Genomic DNA, 16,582 nt, shown 5'->3' with positions numbered 1-16,582 from the left:
ACTGCACACTATCCCAAATGGACTGGTCAAACCCATTAGATAAGCTGTTACTTCAACCTGATCCAGGCAAACATGTTATTCCAAGTGTATATGCTCATTATAGACAGTCACTAAATCACTGTGGTAAACCCACTGGGACGAATAAATGGTCACAATTTTATCCACAACAAAATATAGAAAACATACATAAAGTATATTTCCACTTTTGCAGCCAAATCTGGGAACCATTTATATAAACCCTGTCAATCCCAGCAAATTAAACTACAGCCAAGTGTTTCAGTCAAACACAATGGTAGGTGATCAGGATAACCACAAAAAAAAACCTTAAAAGGAAAGAAATTACAATGTTATACTATTTTAAATCCAAAGAGTCTCAAGCATCCAGTGGAGGACTATGGGAGGCCACCACTCATCCATTCATCTGTTTTATTCACATATATTCACATATACTTTTTTGCATTCTTTTTATTACAATATTTGACACGATCTATGTTACTTGCAATGTTCAATAAATATGTTTTACCCACCAAAAGATTTGTATTTTTATTGTATATTTTTCCAGCCCACCACAGCTAGGTAACCTTCCTAACCCCAGCCTGTGATTGGACAGTGAGGGAGCAGTAACAGATTGGAGAGGTCATCTCTTTTGCTGCCTCCTGTCAGCATGTTACTTGTCAGCAGATATGCATGCAGGATGCTTGACTGACCCTTCTAGTTTGATGTACAGGAAAATAAAAGAACCTGAAATTAAGTCAATTTCAGGTACCTTTACTCGTTACATTAAAAAATACAGTTGATATCTTTTATCTTTTAATAAACATTAGTGTTTTTTACTGCATGGGGTTCAGCTATAAACCACACATTTCAAATCCACACCCACTATGCTATAAATAACTTGTCTCCGTGAACCTATTTTTAGTTTTGACTTCTACTAACAGTATTTGAAAATAAATTTGATGGCCGACTGTATTGTTCTAGAGCAGCGGTCGCCAACCAGTGGTCCATGAGAAAATGTTTGTGGTCCCCGGCCCCTCTGATGCAGTGCAGGGTAGGCTGTCATTGAAGCGGCACAGAGACTCCGGGGCTGCCTCTCACTGACTCAAGCAGCTGCTGTCACAAGGAATGCGCTGCTCTCAGTACAGTGTGGGCTCTGCAGGAGGCGGTGCATCCCGTCAGTACCCGGACTGAGCAGGCTGCGGGACATAGAAAAAGTGGGGAGAAGCCAGGCAATAGTGGCTCAGTGTGGGGAAGGGGAGGCATGGGGGTGGTTGTGCTGAAACTAGGGTGGGCATGTGCCCCGGGCGCCGCCGGCAGGGCCAGTGTCAGATTCGATAGGGGGGAACAATTAAAATTATTACTGGGCCAGGGCGGGCGGCACTGCTCCCTCCACCAGCACTGCCACTCCCGCAGGCACACCCTCACCTATGTATATATGTGTATATATACTGTATGTATAAATAGATTTTTATATATGAGGAAACAAAAAATATGAGAATATATATATTTAAAAAAAAATCATATTAGTGGTCCGCGGTATTTAAAATTATGAATTTCGTGGTCCATGAGGTCCTAAAGGTTGGCGACCGCTGTTCTAGAGTTTTCAATGAATAATATGCAATATTTTAATTACACTATGCAACTAAAAGTGAAAAGAATAGTTTTGCTCATACTTATGCCTCCCAGGGCTACTGTTTCCACTGGCAGTCTTGAGTTCACTTCTTCTTTGGCAGGGCCTCCTGAAAGTATTGAATGAATAGAAATCAGTCTAATTTCTTAACTTAGTTATTCCACAAAACACAATAACACTATGCTGAATGGAGCATGATGTGGTAACAAATAGCTTAGAATTTCCAGTCAGATGTTAAATAAGATCAATAAATGGCACATTCCTTCGGTATCAAAGGATATTAATTTCACTTATGCCAAGGAAAAGACTTATGAAGAGGTTGAAAATGAACAGCTCTTCTTGCTGGACAAAGTTTCCTCCCAGTGAACTGTTATTTGGGAAGCAAATTGTCAAACAAAATAGTGTTTTGTCTGTTACTAGTATAAAGTATTTTAGAACAACTTCCAACAAATGTTAGTTACAAGACAAAGGAAATGCCTGAGAAGGATTAAAAAAAGTGGGATGAAAGAATGAACACATTAATCAAATGCTGACAGCTATTATAAAGTAAGAAAAAGATGTCTAAATTGACATAACATGCTTAAATATATTTTTCCAGAGGGGGCTGTATCAATACAAGTTATCTAGGCTTAGCAAACTTTTCTGAATGAGTAATGGGATATGCAATCACTCTTCCCTTTGCACAATGTAGTTTCTATAACGGTTCCTGAGATGAGATACAATCAAATGGCAGCTTCTTTTGTCTTAAAGACCTTAATGTTTCTTATCACCAACACTGCACTTCCTACCCACAAAAAAGCTTTTTTAATCTATCAGTTCCTGAATTTCATAGCAAACCATTAAGCAGTCTGTAACTATTATTAAAATAACGAGGGTAAAAAAAAATAAATCTGTGCTTCCCTGTAAAACAACTACAGTTATTATTTTTTAGGTAAGTAGATAAAATTAAAATGTATTCATCTTGATTGGTATTAAATCTTGACTAGTTATTATACAGACCTTCTGCTTTTTCAGTCATCACTATTTCTTCCCTAATGCTTACCACAAAAAATAACAACAAATAACCAATCACATATTTAATAGACTCAAACTATATTTGGCTTAAAAATAATTGTTCAACAAAAATAAAAAGTTATTTGGTCAAATTTGATTGGATCCCATCCCCACTCATTTTTTCAGTTAAATGGAAATATGATGAGTTTTGTTAAATTTTATTTTCATTTAGTTTAAAATTTTCTACTTTTAGAAAGTAATGTTTTTTTGGGTTATTTTATTGTGACGGCCATGCATGCACCAGCGGCTTCTGTGAGGTATTTGGGCTAAGATAGGTGGGCGTTTGACCTAGGGCTTCTGCCACTAATCCATCCGCCATTCGGTCTGTTGTGGCTTTGGCCTCCATCCCTCTTCGCCTGGGGTGTTTGATTGCTCCGTTTTGGTTGCTGCATCGAGGGTGCACCTATCGGCTCAGCATTGGATCTCCTCCATTTCCTGATGAAGTGCTCGATGCGCGAAATGCGTAGACAAACTCTTCTGTTTCCAGATAAGTCTACTCACTTGTGAATTTGGACTGGTTTATACCTTTATTTATTGTATATGACAATTGTTATTGATGAGATTGTTAAACTCTTGATCAGATCCATCGGCTCTTACCAATCATCTTTACCAGTTTCTGGTTATGCTACATGCCTTAATCATGGAATTGAGTGTCTCTTGGAGGTATCCTTCAATCATGATGCACTTATACATTTTCATCATGGCCTTTTTACTATATTTGAATTCAATAAAAGGATACTTTTTAATCTAAGCAATTATTGTGGTTTGTTGGACTTGGTCATATGGTGCCATTAAAACCCCACTGATCTTTATTTATTTATTTTTTTGACCAATTTAGGGGTGTGGCACCAGCTACTCAGCATCTGTTCACAAAAAAACCCTTTTTGCACTCTTCATAATACTAGGTGAGGCTCTGCCACCCCTGCCTCCCCTGACCGCACGTCCCTGCTTCAAAAGCTGGAATTTGTTAAAGGATATAATAGGTTACATTCTTCTTAATGCTCTGTTACCTAGTATGGTCGCTAAAACAGCTATACATTTACTGACAGAGCATTTCTATTTTTCATGGTGCTTATTACATAATGGCAAATTTTCCAGGAACTAGCATTTTGGTTGCTTGTTATATGCATCTTTTTCAAATTTGACTTTTCAATGTAAATGTTATGGAATAACACAAATGTCCAGTAGTTAATCATAATGAAATAGCATCAACTCTTGCTGTAACAATTGGTAGTCTACAAAGAAACATACCGCTTTGTGAGAACCCTCGCCATGGATCTGGTTCTACATCAACTTTAACTTCAGGTTTAACTGGAACTGGCACTGGAACTGGAACAGCAACTGGGACTAAAAAGAAATGTAGTAACCAATACAGCACAGCACATGATTGTATTGTACAGCAACTTTATTGTTATAATCCTATACAAGGTTGGAACAAAAGAGCACACAGGCCAATTATTGCAACTAAATAATTAGTAAGGTAGTTGTAAATCAAGTTGTCGGCTAAGGAGACTTTATGGAGAAATCATTCACTCCCAGTCCCAACCCAGGTGTTTGGGGAAGTGACCCCATCTGCTCATATATATGTGATCTGGAGATTTCACAGCTCTGATATGGATTTGGCCCATGATGTTTGAATCCATATAATTGTAGCATGATCTTTACGTGTATAGCTAGTTTAAAGCTGCCTGTTGGTGAACAGATATAAGAGAACTCTCAGTTATGGTGAATGGCACACCGCTAGCACCCATGCGATATGTTAGTTCAATTTTGATAAGGCTGATACTGTTTCTATATGCAACAAATCATGTTGAGAGCATGGTAACTAAAGAAAAAAAGAAAGTATTTTGGCTATGTACTATATGGGTGGGGCTCTTAAATGTATAAAGTGCTTACCTCTGGTTTCTGGTAACTCTTCAACAACTTTCCAGCTTGAGTCAGTGTCAGTGTTTCTGGAATCTGAAATGAAGTGCACACTGATTATATTCACCAAAATAAGGTATAAATGATAGTTGACAGCATGCTATGTTTGCTATTTTTTAAGGGCATCCACATTTATAGGACACTCACTTAGCCTTATACAAGTTTCCACCCATACGTCCAAATTATTAGATGTAGGCCACAATAAAAATATAAAGAACAATGAATTATTTTAAACCTGCATGCATTTATCATTATGCCCTTTGTCCAGCAGCAAGAAACAGACCTTTCACAGATATCAGATGCTAAAAACAAACAGTTGATAATGTACAAACTTCAATGTAGATGTCTATATTCTGACTCAACACTGTGTATATATGTAACCCATCATATAAAATAGGAATTACTTACTGCTTTGTGAGAAGCCGGAGACCCACCTGTCAAACTCTGACATGCTAGACCTTGGATTGGAAACTAAAAAAATTATAATTATGAGTCAAACTTTTGTAATGATGATCTCAGGACAATATGATCTTTGAAATAAATACAAAGTGTAAAGAAATCTAATAATTGACAAAAGTTAATTATTAAGACATTTAAAAATTGCAAGACATTTAAAAATTGCCTTTTGCAAGCAAGAGGTTTTAGGGATGTCCCAATACCGATACTAATACTAGTAGTCATGAAAATGTCCCGATACATAGCACCGGCGCTTAAATTTTTTTTATAGATTCCGGCTGCTTGTAAGTGATGCACCCGGATCACTTGTATAGCAGCCTGCCCGTCCGTCCCCCATGCCGGTTCCTCCCCTTCAAGGCCTGCTCCTCCCCTCCATGGTTCGTTCCCCCAGCCCCCCCTTCCGCCGTGGTCAGTGACACAGGAGAACTGTATTCACAGTGTATTCACAGTGCTTCCTGTGTCAGCTGTCACAAACATAGCTGTATCTTCTGTATTGGATGCTTGTTAGCCCCTGTTTGATATCAATAAAGATAAGTAAAAAAAGTGCTAAATATATACAAAATAATAAAATAAAAAAATGATAAAAAGGAAAAAAAGATTAAAAAGTAAAATAATTACAAAAATACAAAATAAAATAAAAATTAAAAAAGTGCTGCCCCACTACCACCATGTGCTTACAGTTTGGGACATAGGCTTTTAAGAGTTCTGTAGGCAACAGCTATTTAATTCAGGTAGGTATTAATTGAGGCCAGGGGAAAGTCAGGTGGCTAGGTAAAAAGGATACATATACTTTGTCTGAAATACACGTATCTGTATCGTAGTATATGCCCCCTAAAAGTACTACTAAAGGCATATGGTAATACTGTAGATAATAGAGTATCCAGTGTCACTGGGACTGAAAGTAAGGGTAAATCCAAACTTTTGAGTTGCTACCGGACCGGAGGAAAAGCTTCCAATGCGGAAAAATGTCATCCTCATTACAAGTGTCTAGAGGGGATTTCCCTTACAGTTGAAATATATCCATACCTGCAATACAGAATTTTAGCCCTCCCCCTCTTTATTCAACAGTTAAAACGTTTGGGCTTTGGATATACTTCACCATCATGTATATGGTAGTCCTTTTATAAAATGTTAGATATAGCCTGAAATACGGTTTTGTCAAGTAAAATCAAAAGTCCCAGAAAGCCAGGATTTGAGTATCTATTTGGAGATGTTACTGCAACTGACCTGCCAGCACTTCTCTTTTGGCATGACCACACAAACTGCGGTTTGCCTGTGCAGACCATGGTTGGCTATAGTGTACAAACATCATAGTGTACAACATTTAAAAAACATAAACACCTCTAGCTAATGATGGCCATAAGTAAATTCAGTCAGGAGAATGATATCTTTGGAAGATGTAGGGCAACAGGATCAAGTGGCTGCATTTCAGACCTATGCAAATGATGTTTGATCTGGCCTTTGCAGATGGCACCCTCACATCAGCCATCAATGGCGGTAGTGTGCTACTGCCTAAGTCAACATGTTTCATGTGTACATTGCAGAACAGAGATCCCATATCAGAAAAAAATGAAATAAAGATAGTGATCTAGATTACCTTTAAAAAGGAAACACTTCCCACCAGTTGTTTACAATTGGACTAGCTAAAAGACACAACTTCATGGGATACTAAATAATTATAGTACTTGTTACTTACTCTACTTGGGGTTATTTCCTATAGCTAAAGGAACCATTATTTAACCATTATAATTTTAGAAACAATTTTTTAAGAAAAAATTCAAAAATATACTATATATATATGGCTTATTTATATTACAGATCTAAAAATAAAATAGCAGGCAATTCATGTGAAGCTTTCATCTTCACAAATGCATTACATTTTTAGAATGTATGGGAAAAATATATATTTCATAAACTATATAGTTGATATTATGGGCCTCCATGTGTCCCAGACAGTTTCTTCCTTTGATAAAATGCTCATTACAGTTTTAAAAGTTTATGTAATATTCACAACTACAAAAAACATACAGGTAGCATCTTTGTTTTTGTATGGCCCTTGATAATACAGCAATTATTTATCAATACAATGTTTTAAATAAAATAAACATTAAGGCCCTATTCCCATGAATTCCTCTATGAGACTCATGCAATCTGCTGTGGCAGGAGGCACTGTAAAATAAAGTGACAGCTGCCACTGCTGTCATTGTATTATACAATATATCTTAGGTGACCGTGAATGGTGCCGAGGCATATGCCTTCGGCTCGACTGAGCCGCTCGGCTAAGTTCGGGAGCTGTACGGGATATAGTGAATAGTCCGTACAAAAGCCCTTCGGTTCTACTAAGCCGAAGGGGTCCTGGGGCCGAAGCTAGCCGAAGGATCGGCCGAAGCTACGGCTAGATCCTTCTGCTGCTTCGTGAATAGACCCCATAATGTTTTAATCAGAGAAGTTATGGTGGGAGATCATCTCTTCAACTATAAACAATTTGAAATGAGAAAATGGGTTTTATTGGCCACAATGATATAGCAGGAGATTCTAGGGAACACTGGGATCAGACACATTCTAACAGTGGTTGCAGTCTTTATCCATAAATACATTGTAACAATATTGTTACAGTGTATTTATTTGTATTAATTCAGCCAAATTCTCAATCAATGTTTCACATTATGTTGTAGTTTAGTAATAAAACACTTTAATCGTTTTAATTGCTTCTGAAAATGAAAGATACACCTGTTCTGAATCAAGGGTTACCAAATATTTCTAGACTGTAAACAAAAAAAAACTACATGACCTATTTATTCTTAAACTAATGATGCATCTTAATTTCTGTTTACTCTCCAAGTGTGAGTGTGTCTAATGTGTGGGCTTTTATGTACATGTCTTTGTGCATGTTACGTGTTTAGTTGTGCATTGCATGGGTGTGTTTTTATTACTTTCTATAATGTTGTTTGTTTTCCCATATGGATCTTCAAAAAACAGCTAAATATAAAATTAAATATACAGTAAACTGGTCTGTATACTATAGTATATTCTATAGTCATGTTTGAGTCTGTTAAAGTTTCCCTGTACTCTACTGCGATCTGTATGCAGGGCTGTGCAATGCAGTAGTCCTTGACTGGCTCACAACATATAACTTCCCACTTTTAGTCTAATTGCTTATGTGTTAGGTGATTAAGAGAAAAATACATAAAGATGGATATTAAGTATCTATATTGTCAGTATTTAAAAAATACATTTAATACATATATAACATGTTTTTAAACATACCTGCCTGAAGTTCTGCTTCAATATACAGGCCAAACATAACATGACAAATTATCTTGTGGGTGTGCTGTGTCATCAAGACATACAGTAGTTACCTTTATGTGGAAGTTATAAGCCCAAATAAGAGCTTTGTACATATCAGTATAATTTTATCTACATCATGATGAAACGGAGAGGCTGGGGAAGGGCCAACGTATGTAGGCATTAAACTGTAATTGAGCCGAAAGGACCTCTTTATAGGTTCACAAATAAATTGGTTCGCCTAAATAAGCTCCATATTCACTTCTGGGTAAACCAACTGTATTAATCATCTATGCCATATTGTTCACAACCAAATATAGTAAATACAGAGTTTACATTTAGCAACAAATATATTATTTTAGATAGTAGTACTGCTTCTACAAATAATAATAACAACAGCACAATTATAAATATAAAACCACATAGTTTTTACCTTGAGTATCACGAGTTTCTACTGGCCAGAATGGAGCAGCAGGAGGAGCTACGTTGCTACTTTCTGGAACTAAAAATATAAACTGAAATCAATGTTCTGTTATGCTAAAGATATTGTTACAAGCAGAGTTGAGCAAATTGATCCCTATGGTGGCTTAGGCTGATTGTTTTAATGGATATTGGCTCATCAACACCATGCATACTAGCTGTATCCAGATGGCTGAACAAACCCAAGTGTGTCGGCCTCCTCCACGCTGATAACAGCTTATATATCATTTAATACAAGGAATGCGCTTTAAGTAGAGGACACCCTAAGAAAAAAGTTCAAATTCTCAAAGCTCCAGATCACCTGTTAGGTACCTGCTCTTACAATGTCCAAAGAGGATAACCAAGAATGTGGGGAGTCGAAGAAAGGATATATATTTTAGCAGAATATATTATAAGCAAAAACTCTGCTCCAATAAAAACACCCTTGTCCTTCTCATGGCAGTCACATATCACTGCTCTCTGTGGGGCAGCAGGCAAACATCAGCAGCCAAGGGAGTGGAGAGATGAAGATGAAGATTAAGCTGTTGAACAAAACGTCAAAATGTTTACATGCTTGTGTAATTGAAAGCTGTAATTGAAAACATTTGAACTGTATGGTAGACAGTCCCAGAATCCTACAGTCCAATTACTGCTATAAATACATTGAAATGTACTCACTAGGCTATTAAAGTGTCCACTTACTGCTGAAAAGCATATAGACTGATATCTGCATGGTAGAGGTCCTGCACACTAATCATTTCCTAACCATGGGGATTTCCAGCCCTTATACATGGTGAGCTCAATGGATATTGTTTGAAGGTGACTTACTAATTAAAATAAAAAGTGTTAAAAAAGAAAAGCCACTGGAAAAAAATACCAGATGATTAGTGGGTATGAATCTGGTAAAATGTATTGAAAGAGAAGATTAAATTAAATGCTAAGTGGATTTCTAGGAAAAACAATGCTCACCTTAATAATAAGAAAAAGTTATCAGTCATACCTGTTGGCCTGCGCTGTACTGGGGGAACATTTAATCTATGCCAGTCTCGCCTCTGTGATACTGAAACAGATCAGAACATGAAAAAAATATCAAAGATCTAGTGCATGCAAAAGAAATTCATGTTTTCAGAGATTTAGAAGAACTCATGTAAGTAAAATTTTTTAACTACAACAATGTACAGTAAACTCTCTGTTAACCGGTATTCAACTAGCCAGAACTCTCATCTAACCGGCAAAAAAAAAATGTCACTGTGCACTTACTGATTTGCCACCTTGTAGGAGAGGGAGAACGGGCTCTGCAGCATGGGAAGGTAGAGAGGGTAGAGAATTGTGCTGTATTATCCTGGAAACAAATGTCTGAACGATCGTCTGTGAACAATCGATACCTAGTGATCACTCTCAGTACTGTATTGCCCATGGTTTACACTACAGTATACTGTAGATCTCCAGTCCCACTGTCAGGCAGCTCCAGTGCACACAAAATGACCACACCAGTATTATTGCACCTGTATTGGAGTACCTGTATTACAGCACCTGTATTAGAGCGCTTGTATTACAGCACCTGTATTGCAGCACTAATACTAAGTGTGTCTGTCTTAATTTGCTTATGATTACTTTATTTCAATATTAATATGAAATCAAAACAGTTTATGTTATGGTATGGTATAGTATGGGGTATAGCATTAGTTAAACACATTTTTAATAGTAACTCTCAAGCAACCAGGAACTAAATTTATCAAGAATGTACCAATCTCCATGGATGCTGGATAACAGGGAGTTTACCGTAGTAATTTTTGTGTGTTTAAAAATATTAGTTGGGCACTGGTAGCTGAAATATTCAAATCACATCCTATTACACTTTAGCAAGATGTCACCTTACGTTCTCCATTTGATGACTTTCCATGACTTTTGCAACTGAACATTTGTATACTGATGATACTGAATGTTCTTTGTTTATTTAGCATTAGCTGAGAATCTGAGAGGGTTATTCACAAAGCTGCCGAAGGCAGCCGTGTGAATAACCGACCCGAAGTGAAGTGAACCGAACGCTGTTCAGCTATTCACTTCAGGCTGGTACGGCTGATTTCAGCCGTACACTGACTGAAATCAGCCGTTCATCGCCTTGCTTCGGCTGGGTTCGGGTCGACCGAACATGCTCAGCATGTTCAGCTGACCCGAAGTGCAGAAGGAGTTCGACTCAGCCGATCGAACATCTGGATCGGCTGAGCCGAACCTGCGGCAGGCTACTCGCTGCTGTTCGGCCTATTCTCATAGGGGCCGAACAGCAATGAGTGAATAGTTGAATGCCGCCGAGCTGCATTCGGCTCGGCTATTCTGCACGGTACCTCTGTGGTACCGAGCAGAATAGAAAACCACTTAAAAAAAGTAGGAAAAAAAATAGAAAACGATTGGGCGTATAGGAAACTGTTTTCTATTGGCCGGGACCACCTGTCATTACAATGAGAGCTTGGCGGAGCCGGCGGTGATATCAAAGCTGGCTCCACTCAGCTCTCATAGTCAGGAGCCCACACTCACAGACAGCCAGCACACACACAGCAGACCTGAGGAGGTGGAGCAAGTGGAGAGGAGCCGCTGCTGCTGTCAAGATAGAGCTGACATCTGAGGCTGAGGGAGCGAAAGAGCTGGCTCCGCAGAGTTCTTATCGTAATGACAGATCAGCGTCCCCTGGCTACCAGGTAACCATGGGACGCTGAACTGTTATTACACACTGAGAACTCGGTGATATCACGGTGGCTCTGCCGAGTTCTCATTGCAATGACAGATCAGCGTCCCCTGGTTAACTAGTAACCAGGGGACGCTAATCTGTCATTGCAAGTGGCCGGAGCCAGCCGTGAGATGACGGCTGGCTCTGCCCAGCTTTCAGTAGCAGGCTTTCGGACGGCCAATGGCCGGCCGTTTGGCCCGCTTCGGCCTTCACCTCGGCTCAGTCGAGCCGAAGCATATGCCTTCGGCTCGACCGAGCCGCTCGGCCAACTTCGGGAGTTGTACGGGCTATAGTGAATAGCCCGTACAGCAGCCCTTCGGTTCTACTGAACCGAAGGGCTACCGTAACCGGAGCTAGCCGAAAGATCAGTGGAAGCTGCGGCTGGATCCTTCGGCAGCTTTGTGAATAACCCTCTGAGTCTTTGGGGTTGATTTACTAACCTTATAAACACACCACGAACATGTATACACCTCTGTAGTGTGTTCCCTCCCAGCATGGTCTATGGGTGGACTCTAAACACCTGTGTAGTGTGTACACACCCAGCAGGTGTGTTGTGCAAAGCCAAGCATGAATTTGCAAGGTGATGTTGTGTAAATTAGCTCTACATTGTGTTGCTTGCGTTGATGAATGCAGGAATGTAAATGCATGAGCTAACCATTTTTGTCTAAACTGTGAAGCAGCATTATATATGCATCATGTGCATGATTTTTCCATATATGGCATTAGTGAAAATATGCTTTTAGAGACTTTTTGGTTGATAAATACGTTTTGCTGTGTGAAAATCACACGCACCTGGTGCATGCGTGTGTTTAGGTTAGTAAATCACCCCCTTTATATTATTCTGTTGAAGACTCTTAGTTTATGATTGTCAGTATACCCACACACCAAACAGTGACTGCAGCTGATTGTTTGACAATCAGCTGCTGTTACTGTTTGCCTGAGAAGTTTTACACTGACTCCCTCAACAAAAGTCAACTGAAAAATAAACTTTGGTTGAACGGAGGTGTGCCAATGGGGGGACACACTGGTTGAATTCCAGCAAAGTCAGCAGTCAATTCGAGCAGTGTATGGCCAGCTTTACATCCATTCCAAATACATTATAAATTGCCTTCATACCTTAACTGATCAGAACTAATAATAACTATGACAATAACTTTATTCATCCAAGATCCATTAACCATAAGGACAATTAACACACCTACGCACACATTCCCTAAATAGAATCATACTGTGTATAAATAATATACTATTTAATAATCCATCAGTAGTAGATGGAATGCTCCCTAAGGGGTCTGCCAACACTACCCTGCACAGTCAACTTATTTAATAGTAGACTGCCACCTAAAATTTCCCCCATGAAGAAAAGTTAAAAATATATACTTCCTCAATGAAGAGGGTGACATTTCCATCCTTCTGGCAAGATTATGAAAATGATGGGGATTATAAATTTCATGTAAAAATGCTCCAGCACAGTGCAGGAGTTCCAACAATCTTGCCAGGAGGATCATTATGTCACCCTCACCTAGGTGCCAAAAGAGTGCAAAGTAAGTACAAAGTAGGGGGGAAATGTGGTGATTTTGCATGCCATTGAAAAGGGCGGACCTTGCGTGTCCTGCTGTGAAACATTCGGGAGCGGATGACAGCTGCAGACTAGGCCCATCACTGCCCCTTTTCATGATGTCAACATGCCACCACTGAAGTCTTAAGGGCCCCACCAGTGGACAGTCAATAGAAAGTGTTCCTGTCACCAGCTAGTGATGGGGATACCTGAAGAAGAACTCTCCACTCCGCAGTGCAAAAGAGAGGAAATAGGTTCCATTGTGTCATGTAACTATGTATTAGGTCCATTATGTAAGTATTTGGGCCATTTAGATTCTTTTTTATTGCTGTGGTGATTACATAGAGGGGGGTGGGGAGCACTGTCTGTTGGTGGGGAGCATGGTCATAGCTAGTCTTTAACTTAAAGGATCAGTTCACCTAAGATTATATTTCACTTATGGGAGAAATGTTGATTGGCTAAATCATTATCAGGCTACTTATATCTCTCAGGGACCCCAGTTATACGAATCACCATCAGCATTTCCTGCTCCATCTCCACCACCATGGTGCCTCATAGCTGCTGATGCAATCTTAGTAGCCCTGTAAATAGCATTTATTCATTTAGCTAATAAGTATGTTCAAATAAAAGAAGCCTTTACCATCAGTGTCATATGTTTCTGCAGACAAGTTAGGCACAGCAGGGGGAGCATAATAACCAGTATCAGGACCTATGAAAATACAAACCACGGTTAGTTAATCATATAGTTTGTAAAAAGAATAATTCACAACTTTAGATTTTATTACCATACCTGTTGGCCTACGCTGAACAGTTGGGACTTGTACTCGACTTGGAGTTTGCCAGTCTCGTCGCTGTAAACCTAAAATAGATCATTCACAAGAATACAAAAAGCCACTATGGTATCATAATACTAGTAGCTTGTGACAGTTGAGGTATTATGAGAAGTAATGAGAGGAAAAAATACTGACGTTCACTGCTCGAGCATGCAACTGACAATGAGCTTATTTATGAAAACTACAGTAAAAAAAATGGTGTTGCCAATAACAATCAACCCGGATTCAACATTTAAACTTTAACCTGTGCTGCAAACATGAAAAAATTCTAATTGGTTGCTTTGCATTAGGAGGGCAGCTGCAGGAGAAAGTAGATAAGTTGCTAATAAGGATAAATATTACAATGGAAAAAGATTTATCATTAAAGATAAACCTCCATGTACCAGCTTTTAATAGTTGTTGCTGATTTGTCTCTTTCTCTTTTCAGGAATGCCCCCTCATTGCCTTTCTCTAGTCAGATAAAATTATTCATAATAATTATTATTAATATTATTTATTCCCAGTAATAATATAAATCAGTTACCTTGAATATCGCGTGTGTCTGAGGATAAGATATGTCCAGTATTTGGAGCTGCATTGCTTCTCTCTGGAACTATTGTTGCAAAACTATTATCATTCACCACATACAAATATAATGATATGTATTCATATTATTGGTAGTTTCTAAAGTGATCGTACCTACTGGTCTGCGTTGCACAACTGGAACATTTCCTCGGCTAGGACTTTGCCAGTCACGTCTTTGCACACCTTAATAATATAGATGTCATAGGCTTATTTTTTTCTGTATATGCTATATGGAAAAAAAACCCATGGAAAATTCTCTTATCTACCAGCAGAGTTCAGTTTTTTGGGGGTTGACACGCCAAGTTACTGTAAAAGCGTAAGTGACGAAAAAGTTCAATAGATTCTGTTTACAAAGCTGGTGATCTTATTGGTTTACTACACTTTAACATAAAAATAGAGAAGGGTTTTAGGTTGAATCTGTGCTTTGCCAGTGCTAGACAAAGTAACAGGTTCCTTTTAAAGTTTGCATATTCTTTCCTTCCCTTCACTTCCCCACTGATCCACTCCCACTGGGAAAAAAGAGAAATGTGAAAATAAAAAAGGTGTACCTGTTCAACCTCCACCCTCAATAGAATTCTCAGGGATTACTCGTGCTCAGCATTACTCGTGCTCCCAATCACCCCCATGCAAGAATATTTGTTGAGGCATCAACAGCTCCAAGTTTTATGGCTTTATTGAATAAACAAAAATAGCATACATGGTAAAATTGCTAATGCATTTCAGCCGCTAGCAGTTGTATCATGCTTGTGGAGGATGAAAATCACCAACACTCAAGTAGTAGCATTGAATCCTTAAAACAAAAGCAGTTGTGCCATGTGAGCTATTTATGTTTATTCAATAAGGCCTTGGAACATGGTGCTATGTGCCGCATCAACAAGTATTCTTGCCAGCAAAGAGAAATACCTAAATCTTCCAAGCATAGTGGATCAGCTGATTCACTCCCCTGATTGGCTCAGCAGATTTAGATGGGGGTGGGTAGAATGGCTTCAGCCCTGCGCAACTCCAACTGAGATCAACTTGGAGCTTACATAAGACTTTTTCACCTTGCTCCCAGGGGTGAATGGAGCAGCAGGAGAGTGAAGGAAAGTAAAAAATTCTGCAGGGGTTGAATTTGAAGTAAACCTTTTAGTTTTTCCTGCAAGGGCAAAGCACAGATTAACTTTAAAGTTCCAACTTCTTCTTTAAAAGTAATTACTACAACAGTTTATAGAGGATGGAATTTTAATCTATGTAAACCACTTGTTGACATTTTAAAACAGAATGATCCATTTTGCTTGATTTGTCAAGGTCATATTTTCACTCATAATTTGAGGCTCCCATTCTTTATTGTGGTCCGCAAATTCTATATTAAATGCAAACCATAATTTTCTTCTCAAGTTTTAATGGATTCAGCCTATTGGATAAATATATATTTAATTTGTGTTGCACAAATCTGGTAACCTTTCTATCATAATACTCTTTAATAACTTCAGAAAAGATTTATTGGAAAGGGAAAAATAAAAAAAAACAAGCTGAGTGCCATAATAACATTTTACAGTATTTGCTTTCCTGCCTCCAGATGTTATATAATACTACGTAAACATTTTACACTTACATGCTCTGTACTACTTACTTGGATTTGCTTGAATTGCCTTTTCAGCTAAAATCTGCTGAATTCTACTGGCACCTGTCAAGAGGGCAAGAGAGAAACAAGCATGTCTGTTGGTGGTTTAAAGTTACTGCAGGAAACAGGCCAATGTTTAATCTGATTTTTAATGTGAAATACTGACAGCACAATTTAGAGAGTCAAAATAAATTCAGTAGTGCAGACGGGGAGTGTAGGAGTTATAAGGCACTGGGACAAGAAGGCTATTGACAGTTTGATACACAAAAGTTCTGGACAACCAGCATAGTGAATCAATGGGCTGCTAATGATATCGAAGAAACAATGCAATTGTGCTAACATCAGAAAGTCCATTCCTATCACCTTACAGCGGAGGTAAACCCAGGTAAACAACACCAAAAATAAAAAAAGGCCCCCAGAAGGTATTAGAAATAATGTGCTAGTATGCATAGCTTGTTTGGCTGGGTCCGATGACATTACTCCCATGCATGTGCAT

At 38.6% G+C, this 16,582-nt stretch overlaps 1 protein-coding gene across 1 annotated transcript in view; it reads right to left on the bottom strand.

Annotated features, from left to right (window-relative positions):
- Positions 1–16,582, bottom strand: part of VIT (vitrin) — a 106,172-nt gene that overhangs the window by 12,981 nt on the left and 76,609 nt on the right. Inside the window, exons 11-21 of the mRNA XM_018569797.1 lie at positions 16,096–16,149; positions 14,598–14,666; positions 14,443–14,511; positions 13,877–13,945; positions 13,725–13,795; positions 9,804–9,861; positions 8,778–8,846; positions 5,012–5,074; positions 4,577–4,639; positions 3,932–4,027; positions 1,671–1,736 (exon numbers count right to left, since the gene is read on the bottom strand). Of these exons, the coding sequence (XP_018425299.1) occupies positions 1,671–1,736; positions 3,932–4,027; positions 4,577–4,639; positions 5,012–5,074; positions 8,778–8,846; positions 9,804–9,861; positions 13,725–13,795; positions 13,877–13,945; positions 14,443–14,511; positions 14,598–14,666; positions 16,096–16,149 (747 nt within the window). The remainder of the gene's footprint in view (positions 1–1,670; positions 1,737–3,931; positions 4,028–4,576; positions 4,640–5,011; positions 5,075–8,777; positions 8,847–9,803; positions 9,862–13,724; positions 13,796–13,876; positions 13,946–14,442; positions 14,512–14,597; positions 14,667–16,095; positions 16,150–16,582) is intronic.

This window comes from Nanorana parkeri, unplaced genomic scaffold, assembly GCF_000935625.1.
Source record: "Nanorana parkeri isolate BGI_ZX_2015 unplaced genomic scaffold, ASM93562v1 scaffold1400, whole genome shotgun sequence".
Classification (NCBI taxonomy): Eukaryota; Metazoa; Chordata; class Amphibia; order Anura; family Dicroglossidae; genus Nanorana; species Nanorana parkeri.
The sequence above is the reverse complement of the archived record's forward strand: the minus strand, read 5'-3'. Positions and strand labels throughout refer to the sequence as shown.